At 44.3% G+C, this 13,267-nt stretch overlaps 1 protein-coding gene across 3 annotated transcripts in view; it reads right to left on the minus strand.

The window, feature by feature from the left end:
- RALGAPB (Ral GTPase activating protein non-catalytic subunit beta) overlaps nt 1-12,827 on the minus strand; it is a 66,890-nt gene extending 54,063 nt beyond the window's left edge. For 2 of the 3 annotated variants that reach the window (XM_063404778.1, XM_063404777.1), the window contains exons 1-3: nt 12,649-12,805; nt 5,258-5,470; nt 4,375-4,577 (exon numbers count right to left, since the gene is read on the minus strand). In XM_063404778.1, the coding sequence (XP_063260848.1) occupies nt 4,375-4,577; nt 5,258-5,440 (386 nt within the window). In that variant the 5' untranslated portion in view covers nt 5,441-5,470; nt 12,649-12,805. Of the gene's footprint in view, nt 1-4,374; nt 4,578-5,257; nt 5,471-12,648 lie in introns of all 3 variants that reach the window. The other variant, XM_063404779.1, reaches the window with a different exon arrangement.
- Between the last annotated feature and the right edge of the window lie 440 nt (nt 12,828-13,267).

The following is a 13,267-nucleotide window of genomic DNA, read 5'->3' on the forward strand; positions in this document are numbered from 1 at the left end:
GAAACAGAACTATAAAGTGACGTATTCAGTAACATGAACTTCCAGCAGTTACAAAAAGAAACAAATATTATTGAGTGAGACCCAAGAACATGAGCCAATATGCTTCTGTGCACCTCAGCTCTGTCTCTAGGCATCCTAACTCTGCCTTAATGAGCACAAGATGGACCATAACACTCTTCTCCATGTGAGACTCAATACGTACAGCAAACACCAGAGCAAGCACAATCCATCATCTCAGATTTATCTTGGACCAAACAATCACAATCCAGTGGAGACATCATTAATTACTACATACATAATTCAGAAGTGGAAAAACTAGGAGAACATATTGTTAGCAGACTAATTTAAATTCTTCCTAGTGTCCCTCTTGTTTCCAAACCAACTCTTACCCCTTCCTCTTTTAGTCTGATGTTCCTATTTAAGGACCCCCTTCTAGATCTTCTTCTGTAAGCAGTTAGGATTAAGAAAGGAAGAAAGGAAACAGTTTTACAGGTTTTTCCTGTAGTAATAATCAGACCCTTACTGGCACTGCTGTGTCACTCAACACAAAGTTGTGCAGAAGCAGCAAAAATCAGCACCATCTCTTCCCATCACTTAGTCTGGAAAACGTAGAACAGCTACAAAAGAGTAACATGACACATTCTGGACAGTATCTGAGAATGGTAAAAAAACCTGAGGAAGCCTAAATTTTAAAGGGTGAAAGAGATTACAAATTAGAGTGTGCAGTATATGTAAGGCATATTTCAGCCTGTGTATGATTTCATCCCCTCATACCACCACTGAAGGGATGACAAAAAAAATCATAGAAGTATTACCTTCCACTGGACTACTAAGTAGTATTACCAGATTCCCACCAAACATTTTCAATGTGATATAACCCACAAGTCAGGTTGCATAGCAAGCACCTCAAGAATGTGCTGGTCCACTAAAAACTACTAGCTTTTATCTTGGCAGCATAAATGTTGTATTACAGTACTGGAAAAAAGATTAGAGACAAGATAATGCCTAATGCAAAACTGCACACTACTAGCCACAGTTCAGGACCTCAGTGGGTTGCTTGATGCTAGTGCTAAATCATAACCCATGGTCTCTCAGTAGCACAACCAACTTTGGGACAAGTGAGCCCTGCCTTGATTACATCAGTATTTTTTGCCTGAGTAACAACAGAGAAGACTGTTTCAACTTAGATATCCTTAACCTATATAGGCTTGAAGCTTCCAAGGCTGCTTCAAGACTTGTTTCCCTCATCATTTAGAGAAACTGTAAAAAACCAGAGCTTACATGCAAGCTAACGGGATACTTCTGTGCTAGTCTTGTAAAGGCAACTTGAAGATTCCTGTCCATCTGTAGCAAGAGCAGGATGTGTTATGGAATGAAGGTTGAGCTATCCCAAACCGGGCCTCAGATTTGGGCCTGCTAGGCCTCAGATTTGGGCCCATGTAGAAGTAGATAAACCTGTGGCACAGTTAGAAATTAAGTTAAGGTGTGTGCATGCTTTAGCTAGAACAGTTAGAATAGAAACACGGTGGCTGCCTTAAGCTAAGATTGTTTGCATTATTTTTCATGCTAAATGCCAATAGAAATGCACCTGCAACTGTAAATTATTCTGCACTGTATAAAACCAGCCATTTCGTAAATAAAGGGGAGAACGTATGTTTTAACCACACTGGTTGTATCTGCGTTGCTCTGTTCCAGCCCCACATAGAGACCCTGGCTTCATCCATCTATGACTTCCTCTTGTCCACAAAGTTGACCCAGTGGCAAGTTCTGCTTGCACTATTTCTAGACTTCTAGGTGTATAGATTTCTATTTTCCTTTTGGCCATACTCCTTCAGAAGTACTGTTCCCATGATGTTATACGAGAAGCACATGAGGTTGTTACAAAAAAATGCTTTGGCAGTCACATGTTCCATGGTCTCTCAAACAATTCCAGACATTTCTGCTGCAGATGACCCAGATACCTGTACCCCACTCTCCTGGAGAGGCAATACGTGGGGAGAGAGAGTTCTCCTATTTCTTTCCTACAGTGTTTATGGCACTGAAACTTTATCTGACAGCAGCAACAACCACTACTGTTTAAGTCATCTTCAAGACCTCTTGGATATTCTAGGTTTGCCAGAAATGGAAACTCTATGGGTTGTCTGGGGACTATTCAAATATGTCAACAAAGTGTATGTTTCTTCAGGGTGGACAGAAGGCCAGTGCAGGAGGGAAGGAGGCAAACAACCCTCTCTCCCATCACTGCAGCAGACAGAGGAAAGGGAACTTGACTCACCCAGCCTTCATAGTTTTATTTTTCAGCACCACACTATTTCAAGGGCTGTGCATCTAAACATTTGATTCAGCTAAACATTCACACTAGAATAATCTAGATGCACCTGCTCTGTATGGGTGTACAGAAGCTCCTGAGATGTCATTTACACTGAAATGCCCACTTCAGACTTCAGGCATTTCACACCTCACCTATACGGCACCATCCAGAGCCTGAAGCCTTCACAACTCTGGGGCCACCACTTTAAAGGCAGCCAAACCAACAGCTATACCATTTCCACAGAACGAGGATAAGGAAGGAAGTTATTTTAATTACAACCTTCCACAGGACATAAGCTTATAATAAAGACAGTATCTTCAACACAAGAACAGATTTTTCCAGGGGACAGTTGAACATAGGTTGCTATAACAGCTCCTTGGTAAGTTTTCTACATGAGCCCACCAGCATCAGCAACCTGCATCAATTGGGTAAACTCAGAAATTATTCTTCTCTTCCCCACCACAGACACCCAAGTCTGAATATTCGCTTTTACTCAAGGCAGATGTGCACATCTCAGTTCTGCATTTCATTTGCACTATAGAAATTTCTCCTGTTGCTGTAGTGAATTCTGAACACAGCTCCCTGGAGGGCAAAACTTAAAAACAGAGTAGGGACTTGAACATCAAGTGCTGACAGCAGCAGTGTTTAAGATACATCTCAAAGGCTCTTGAAAGAAAAACTATAGTACAGCTATACTACAGCGACAATGTTAAAATAATAATTTTTCAGCCCTCCCTGTCTCTAGGTGTTAATGATTTCATTCAACAGCGATCACGTGTAGTCTACCAACCTTCATCGAAGTCCAACAATGATTGTGGGAGAGAAGGGTGAAGTAGAAACTTGTGCCAACAGCATGCAAGAAGCTGTACGACTGAGCTGCCTGCTACTAGGGCCCCCGATGTGAAAGCAAGCAAGGGATCACAGAAACAACTATTTAATGGACTAGTGAAGAATTCCTTCTCTGCTGTGCCAATGTAATAAAGGATCCCAGAAAGCAGACCATATTCTGCACTTATTAAAGCTTAGAGACAACCTCCTGCCGCAGTCTATTTCAGAAGCTTGCTTTCCTCAAGACTCGTGTCATTGCCTTGACCATTCTTTAATGGGAATTAAATGCATTTTCACTACAAGAGCAACAGCAGCTAAGAGTAGGTGGCAGACTTCAAAGCAATCAGTAAACAGCAAAGAACTCCTCTGAATTTGCACACATAATTATTCAAAGTCCTTTATAAACAAAGCCTTTAGTAAAGTGACCCAAGTGCAGCTGAGCACTTTGAAGGCCACCTGAAGTGATACATATTTAATACTGATAAAAGTAGATGATCTGATAGTTATGGACATATACTAAACATTGATCTGAAATTAAGTACCTTTGCAGGGGGCACTATTATTTAATCTTATTTATCCAATCCACATGTGTAACAACAGCATGTAAACTTGCCATAAACTATAAATAAGGTAATTATATTTGCACACTCTGACAATGTAGCTGAGTACAAGACCTAGAAACATGTCTATCTCAATACCATCATCCAAGGATGCCAGGCAGGAAGCAGTCTGCCACGGGGTTCTTTCAAAACTACCAGTGAAGGACAGTCAGCATAACCATGCACATTTAAGAGGCAGCAAGAAGCAGGCAGAGAGCAGTCACTTAGCGCAAGATCCTTCAGTATATCACAAACATGGTCAAATCTTGACTAACACGGGCTGGGACTGACATGATGTGCTCTGAGTTTATCTCGGTTTTACACAGTGAAAAGCACATGGTCACACAATGATGCTCTTCTGCTTTTCCCCTTACCCTCCAGTCATCCAACAGAGACAAATCTTGAAGCTCTTGGGACAGTAAGCATTCAAGTATATAAACTATCTATGATTCTAATTACCTAACCACAGCAGCAGCAACTCAATTTACTACTGCAAAACTACTAAAGACATTTGGAGAAAAACCTTCCTCCTAAGATTGCAGCAATAGCAGTCTTATTTTACTCAAGAGCTTCCACGCCTCCTGAGTCCTCTAGCAGGCTACCTGCTGACTATAGCTTGGAATCCCTCACACTCACCTTGGTACAAAGAGATTTTGGAGATGTTTGAGAATGCTTTGAACATAAAGGTTTGGTTCCTTAATAACAGGTAAAGGAATGGAGTCCTTAGGTAACACAAGAGCCATAATCCAATCTGTATACACATCCACACAGTATTTCACAGTATCGCCATCCAAAGGGAGGGTTAGTCCATAACAAACCACCTCCATAGTCCATTTTACCTAACAAACACAAACCAAAAATTATTAAAAATAATATTAAAAATATGCATAAGTAAGTACTGGTCAGAGCATATTAGTTCTAACTCAAAAAAACCACCCAAAAACCCAAAAACAAAACAGTAGTTAAGTTGTGTGTGCAATTCTGCTTAACATACCCTACATGAAAATACCAAACAACTAACTCATATATCATGACATTATGAAGAATACAAATAAATGGCAAATCAGTTTCTAAATCCTCAATCTCTTAAATATAAACTGTAAAGAGAAGTCTTCGGAACACACAAAAACTGCTAGTGAAAGAATTTCAAATTCTAACAAATACTTGTACTATAAAAAGACTTGTTTTTGAAGTCACATACTGTTACTTCAAAACTGAAGGTAATTAGAAAGGCTTTGTGTTAAATTCCTTGTGTTTGTTTTGAGATTTTTGGTTGGTTTTCTTTAACCTTAATTTCCTCGTACAGTAGCTCAGACAAACATTTACTAAGTCACAAAGTATACCATTGCTGTGATCTAGTTGCTAATAAAAACCCTATGGAGATTACAAAACTAAAAATGTAACACACTTCCTAAAACTTGGGACAATAAAGAGAGAAAAATAAAAGAGGCTAGAAAAAAATCATTAGACTGTCACTCTTGCATGAAGAAAAGTATCATCTCCAAGGAAAGACACTTACTTCTTTGTCTGTTTTTAGTAAACTCTCGCTTCCAACAGATGATGTAATTAAAGCTTGTCCAAGAGGACGCACCACTGCATTTGCCACTTCTCTCCCCACATTCTCAGGATAGCTGTGAAGTACACTGGTATTCCCCTGATCATTTTGAATGACAAGGTGCAAGGATCTCCACTCTGAGTACATAGTGCCTCTATGCTACAATCTAAACAACACCTGGGGGGCAAGGAAGAAAAAGAGACAATTAGTCAAAATATCTATGATATGAGTTAGCAAAACTGAAGCTGTGTATCACAATCCAGACCCTTGTAAATTCAAGATGCATATACCCATTTCATACATTTGACAATCCAGAAGAGATTCCAAGAGCTATTCTTCAGCCTTAGTATGCTTTTTACACAGACAAGCTTTAACACAGCTTGATTACAGAGATAACAGCAAGTTTCAGTTCAAGACTATCAGCCCATTTTAGAAACTTTATCTTGAGAAGTGACTTTACCTCACACTTCTGCTTGCACCATCTTTGCAGAAAAGATGCTCTCATTTACACGAGATCTTCAGGTGAGCAGAAAACAGTTCTACAAGTATTCTGCCCATGAAGCAATGGCTGCAATTCATCCCTTGTTCTCTTTTTCACCTCAACAGCAAACAAAACAAAAAGAGATACCAGGAAACTACCTGGAACACCTTAGTCATCTGAGAAGACAAAAATTCAACCTCTTTCACATTCATAAGGTATTTCTACAGCAGGCCTTACTCAAAACTGGTAGCTGAAAAATGCAAGTGAGTGATAATGAAGGGTGCCTTTTATTTGTAGTGAGTTTGGGACTGGCTAAGCCTTAGTGCATCACTAGCTTAAACTCAGCATCACTTTACAGTTTCGTTACAGTACATACAGGTTCCAAATCTACGGCACAGGGGTGCATTTCAAATCATTGTGAAGTCAATACACACAGAGAGCCACTCCGTAAAAAGCCACATTTGTCCCACAGATTCCAGACAGAAAAGCTACTAGGAAACTTCCCAGGCAGTGCTCTCAGAACTAGACACAGTTCTCCTTTCAGTAACAATCCCCGCACAATTGCAGTTGTGTATTTCCCCTCACAGCCATTTGAGATTAGGAAGCCAAGCTGACCATGAACTAATTAGGTTTTTGCAGTGATGGGAGCTTGGGCTGGGTATTTTGGCATTGTGGTGAAACCTCAATCAAGAGAGGCGATTAGAAGCAGCAGAAGTTAAGCTGTGCTCCCACAGTCCCTCTCAGGCAGCAGCATCCTTCCGTCCCAAGCAGTGACTCATGCTGCACTAGCAGCACACACAATACCTACGTGCTGTACCAGGGCAGGGCTGGGAGACAGGTCAGAATCCCCCACCCCGGGAACGGGCAGGGCGAGGCAGCACCGGTCATGGGACTGCACTGGGCAGCTCAGAGACATCCACTACAAATGGCCAGTTTTGATTCACACATCAAACATATCCAGAGATCTGACCTAACTCAGATGAGAAACATATGTGCCAACACAACACATCAGTGAGGACCCAGGGCCAGAGAGGAGGCAGGAACACCCCTCTGACAGCAGAATGCTTTGTACAGGCTCACAGCAACATTAAACTGCTGTTCGAGCAGGTGGCACCACAGCAACCTCAGCCACTAGAACTGAGACTGCGCCATCTCCCTTTCCTCCTCTCCCACCAGAATCAGCAGTCTTTTATCCAGTATCTGAGCCAGCTGAACACATGAACATGGAAAACAGGGCTGGCACAGGAAAAAAGCAAAGGGTGTTGAAGAGAGACAGCTCAGAGCAGCTCAAGCTGTCACTGATGGCACTCCAAGATTCATTTGCCAACTACACTTACCTGGCACAATTTGGGAGCCAGTTAGTTGTACAGGGAATATTTTGAACACTTCCCTTAGACATTCATTGGCCCAAAACCAAACAAGAAGCTAGGCCTGGAAATACACATTCCTAGGGAAAAGCCTATTTAAATAAGTCTGCCTAGTTAGATGACTCCCCAAATGTTTATACCCAAAATCTATGCAAAAGGCCTGATGATTCCCTTCAAGGGAGACAGAAAAGTGAGGTAGCAACATCTTGTCTTCTACTACATCCTTCCCGGTTTGAGGCACCAATCACATGTGCTCATCTGATAGTGAGTTAACCAAAACAGCAGCAGCCTGCAGGACATACAACGTCTACATCCTTCAAGCACCTTCCCTCCTCTGGGGACTGAGGCAGGGGGAATGCTCATGTGATTGTGGTCAAAACCCTTAGGCTTACAGAAAAATAGAAATTCCATGACACAGAAAAGTCACTCACACACACATACAAAACTTCCCCAAATTAAACCAAACCAAAAATTAAAAAACAAAAACAAAAAAAACCACCCCAAAACCGAACCAACAAAAAACCCCACAAAACACATACACACACAAATGCAAACAAACAAAAAACCCCCCACAAAACCAAAATACCAAACAACATCCACAAAATCCCAATCCTCAGTAATGTCTTCAATCACTGCTTAGCTTCACTATCTAGGTTTCCATACTGGTATCTTTTCCTTTCATATCCTATAGCCACAGAGATGCTTCATCTCCCCTTTTCCCACCTAAACACCACCCTAGTCTCTAGCATGTGTTTGGAGTCAAAACAGAAAGGTCAGAAGTGAGATATAATCCACTTTCCCCTCCTCTATCAACCCCACAGCACTTTGCTCCCCAGAGCAGTCCCTACCCTCTATCCCACATGGGAAGAGGGGAAGTACTCTCCATTCCTCTCCTGAGATGCAAGTTCATTAGAAGCATGTAAACTTGTATCGGCATTTGAGGAATATTGGTTTAAATAAACTGATTTGAACTGATAAAACAGCATGTCATTTCTGCACCAGCCCTCTGGCTAGCAGTGAATAGCTCATGGCAGGAGCTTATCAGTGTGTGATAAGCACAGTACACTCACTGTGGCTATCCCCATTCCAGAGCAGCGTGCCCAGGTGTGCGGAAGCAAATGGTAGGCAAAGTCTATGTGGAGCTTTGTCATCTAGAGAAGAAGGAATTCAAAGAACAGGGATTCCCAAACCCTGCTGCATTTTAGAAAACCTTAATTGCACTAGAACAGGGGAACATGAGGACACAACCACCCGCCTTCATGCAGCTCCCTGCCACAATGAAAAAAAGACACAAAGCTCTTCTGGGTGACCCTTCCACACTTCCAAGGAGTAACACTTTTAACAGATACAATATGCCATGCCGAAGATGTTTAGCAGCAGGACAACCAAAACATCTCATACCACACACTCCCAGCCTGCTGCCTGACAGTCATACATAAATTTAATGATCAGCCTGTATCTTGTTAATATTTGAGGCTTCCTTTAGTCTTGCTGTAAAGGAAACCTGCTAGTTTTAGCAATACACAGGGAATACTGAAAGAAGTAATTGATTCAGATGCAAAATCCTTACGAGAGGGATTTATCAGGGTATCAATCTATTCACCCCCAATATTTAGCAGTTAAAGTTTTTATTTGGAAGGACTAGAAGTTACTTTTTATTTAAGGCTCCAGTTCAACAGCCATTTGAATTAGAAATGGCTGCAATCTGTTAGGACTGAAGTATCCCTAAATCTATCTAGGGTGCAGCTTCTTCTAACTGGACATGAATTTAAAAAGGCTGGGAAGTCTCTGCAGTGATATCCAAGACAATGCTCCTGACAGATTCCACACACTGACAGCTTCCTAACTTGCTTCAAACAAAGAGCACCTAATGCTGTGCAGCAGCAGGACTCCCTCCGTTCCAAGACGCTCTATTTATCAGTAACTACTGAAACAGCAACAGCAAACTGAAGACCAAAAAAGCAACTGTCACATCACACCTGATTTTGACTTCTGTTTTTGCAATTCTTCTGTACTTCAGCTTTAATAAAACACCCTCACTGGCCCAACTAACATCTCCCAAGTTTCATGAAACTGAATATTCACACTTCACATATGTCTTATTTGGGTTCAAATAACTAAGGACTCTCAGATTGCTGATTAAGAGGAGGGTGAGAAGAATAATAAATAAACCCCTGTTGTTCACCAAGCAGTTTTACACTCTTGTATGCTATATGTTCACTGTATGTTCTTGGAAGCTGCACTATATAAAACATCCTCACACTCTCACAGACAGACCTGGAAAGAAATCACCAGCATTAAAAGCAGCAAAACAAAGGAGACATTCATTTACTATGAAACTGAGCATGAATTCCAATATTCCCTAGTGTGGTAAATAATCTGGATTTCAATGTATTTCCTCCCTATCTGTTTCATTTTAGGAACTTCGGTAGTTATCACCATATAAACCACTGAAACTGCGTATCTCAGCATTGCAGACCCATGATCCTCAGTTCTACACTGCAGAAGCCAGTGAGAATAAAAGAATAGTGAGTCCATAAAACTCAAAATATAAAGTTCTATTTCCAGTTTCCAAAGACTTAATATGAACAGCTGCAGCCAAAATATTTAAACTCCTGGATCACTAAAGTTAGACAGTGAGAACTAAACAGAGCCACATTCTGCAGTTACTGTGAAGGAATGTGCAGAAGGTCTGAGTCTGAAGCTGAGGTGTTTGGAGTGTGTGCAGGGAATCAATACCTATGTACAGAGCAGTTCCTCCGAAAATGTGCACTGAGGGAGGGAAGTGCTGGGGGCAAACGTGAACATTTAGTCTTTTGTGTGCAGCAGCTTCAGATGTAAAATGAATTATCTTCCTAGCAAAAGAACTTCAAGCACAAAGACAAGCTGTCCCAAAAGTGGATCCTTCTTGGCTTTTACTAGAACCAAAAAAGCAGAGCGGACACAATTGTTAGTAGTACAAGAGATGCAAAGACCATTAGCACAGATATGCTCAAGTGTGGAGGCCCCTGAGCCTGCCAGGGAAGCTTCTAGGCCGATGCCTTGGAAGAATCTACCACAGGCTTTGGGAAAGCCTCATAGTTTTGGGTGAGTAAAAAGGCTTCCCCCATGGTGCTCTACATTACATTATGTTAATTTACCTCCATTTTGCTCTTCCCATTGGCCCGTGGGTCCTGCCCATCTCTATTGTTCATGTATGTCCCTGGTTCTCAAGATTTCTCCTTTCCCTGTTTCCCTATTGGTTGTGGTATAACTGATGCTCTGTCCTTATGTCTCCTATAGGTCATTACCCTGCCCTCGTACCACCCACTGCCCTCAGACCATGGGGTTCCTGACCCCACACTTAACCCTGGGCACTCCTTCAATCTTGATCTTTCTGCCTCTAAAACCCTTCAGCATCTGTCTGCAAAATAAATTTTGCTGGAACTTTATATAGGAGACCCTTCCTGCCTTTCTTTGCTGAGCTACTGTGGGGTTTGTGTGTGGACCCGAGTGCCTTGCCTGTGTGCCCACCTGAGCAGCTTCTCCAGAAGAGATGCTTTTCAGGGGAAGGGAGCAGCAACCACCACCCATCTCCACGCTGCTACATTCAAGGAAGGCTGAAGGCCTAATTGAGCCTAAACCAGAGAAGCAACCACAAGAAAAAGCCGACATCAAAGTTCTGGGATATCAGATATGCTTTGTAAGTATTTCCTGGAAAAAAAGAACATGACCTCTCATTTAACATGACCTCTGCTACCTAACGGTACTAACATCTGCTCTCTAGAGGAAACAATTCTTGTCTGAAAGTCATCCTGCCACAACTCACCTTCCTCCAATGCACAAACCAGACATTTAGGAGCAATTTTTCTCAGTCCTGTGACATTCTAAGCATGAACAGCTGCTATATGCCCACCTGTCCCACTGCTCTCCAAGTTCACATTGGAAAAAGCGAGTGAGATCTAGCTGAGAGTAACTGCACCTCTGGTATTACGTCTACCAGGCCTGAGGAAGCACAGCCCTCCTGGTAGCTCACCTCTGGAGCCATCTAACAGGTCAGCTCTGCCTAAGGCATGCACTGTGTGTAAAGGACAACACCCAGAGCAGAGAACAGACAAAAAATAAAAATGGCAAGAACTAAATAGAAGACCTATCTGGAAAAGATCAGCAGAAAGTTGGTATTTTAAGTATTTTGTTAAAGAATAAAAAAATATGCATGTCAGGTTTTTTGAAGTCTATATTAATGGCAAGAAGAGATGAGGCACTAAAAAAACCAGAAACTTTTGTTATCCTTTCCCAAGCCATTCAGCCACAGCACTACTAAGGGTCAGAGAAGAAAATCACGGCTGCCCTTGCCCAGAGAAAACAAATTTGTCAGATTTTATTGCATCACTGTAGCAGAAGGTAATACATGAATGCACAACAGGTTGAGTCTCAAACATAAGGTGCCATTTAAGCCACAGGACTCCGGTCTCACTACCTCCAGCACTCCCAGTTCATGGACCCCATCGCCTCCTCAGTTCCGAGGAACACTGCTGGACACAGCCTGGCCGAAGCAGGAGGCAGGGCACCTGCTATAGAGAAGGCCACTACCTAGAAGTTGCATACTGTTACAGCTGAAGAAGAGCAGAGCCATAAGAAAGAAAAAACATCAGTCAGTTTTGTATGTTTTGGCTACTATTCTGCTTTCAAGCATCATCACTCAGACATCAGTACTACTCTGCTTCTCACTATCACTCACATTTTTAACAGTAGGTTTGAGAAAATTATGTTCCAGGCAGGTTACCCGAGAAACTAGTTAAGTTTTCAAACTCCTCATTTGTGCAAAAAACTATTTAATGCATTTGAAAATGCCCTCGACTGAGAAATTTTTTTACTCAACAGCTTATTTTACATTGGCACTTATTCGTCAGTCCCGTTTCTTGTGAAGGCTCCAAACTGCTCAAGCAGGAAGGACACTCTAGCACGTACAGTCCCCTTACTCCGAGGAGAAGCCTCGCTGCAGTCCACTGTTTGACAAATAAATAGGATTTACTATCCACTGGCCTGGGAGACCAAATGACACAGGGAAAGCAGAATACCGAGAGCCAAAGAGACACCAGCGGGGTGTTGGTCGGACTCTACAGGGAAACAGCAACACAAACTTTTCCCTCCCTCAGGCCCAGCTCCCGCTCGCAGGATCCACACGGGAGGAAGGGCGCGGATACCACCTCACGCTCCTCCCAGGAACCCGAAACGCGGTTCGACCCCGAGACCGCAGCAGCGGCCGAGAGGGGCCCTGGGCCGTGGGGAGTCACCGAGAGTCGCTCCCGCCCGCCCTGCGGTGGCTCCGCGGCACGAGCCGAGCGCGAGGCGCTGGGGGAGCCCCAGGGACGGGCTCCCCCGCCACTCGCCCCACTCGGGCGCCGCCGCGGCAGCGCAGAGGTCAGCGCGGCCGAGGCTCCGGGCGGCGCCCGCGCCACAGGCCCCGCGGGCGGCGAAGCGGGCCGAGCTCGACAGCGCCGTGGCGGGAAGCCTGGCCGTCTTACCTGCGCCGAGAGCCCGGAAGACATGTCGGGGCGCGCCGCTCCCTCAGGCCGCCGGCGCCAGGGGGCCGCGGCCACACGGGACCGGGAGCGCCGCTCGTTGCGCTCGGCCCACACCCGCTTCCGGCAGCGCCACAAAGCGCACGGCGGGACCGTGCCCTGCGCATGCGCAACCACGCTACAGCACGATTCCCCACCCCCTGAACACAACCCCTGTGCCGACGGCACCGAATAAGTCGCAAGAACATGCTCTGCGCATGCGTGGAGCGGCCGCTGCTGTGACGTGCTGCAGTGGCGCTCTTACTCTTAAAGGGGCCGCGCACGCCGGCCTCGCCCGCACCCTGGGCCGCTCGCGAATCACGGAGGCTCCGCCATCTCACCGTTTCCTGGGCGTTGCATTCGGGCTTAGGAGGGTCCGTGCGGCTCACCGTAACAGATCGCCCCCAAGCCCTCGGGTGCGAGGAGCTACTGCCAGGCCCGTCCAATTCGAACACCGTGAGCAGCGACCGGGAACCGCCAGTGCCGTTCCGTTAGCCTGGCTCCGGCTCCTCTTCCACTGCCACCGCGGGGTCTGCAGGACGCTGCTGTCCAGTCCGGCCTTGCCCTGCCCTCAGGCCCCGCT

The sequence above is a fragment of the Prinia subflava genome, chromosome 8 (genome assembly GCF_021018805.1).
Source record: "Prinia subflava isolate CZ2003 ecotype Zambia chromosome 8, Cam_Psub_1.2, whole genome shotgun sequence".
NCBI lineage: Eukaryota > Metazoa > Chordata > Aves > Passeriformes > Cisticolidae > Prinia > Prinia subflava.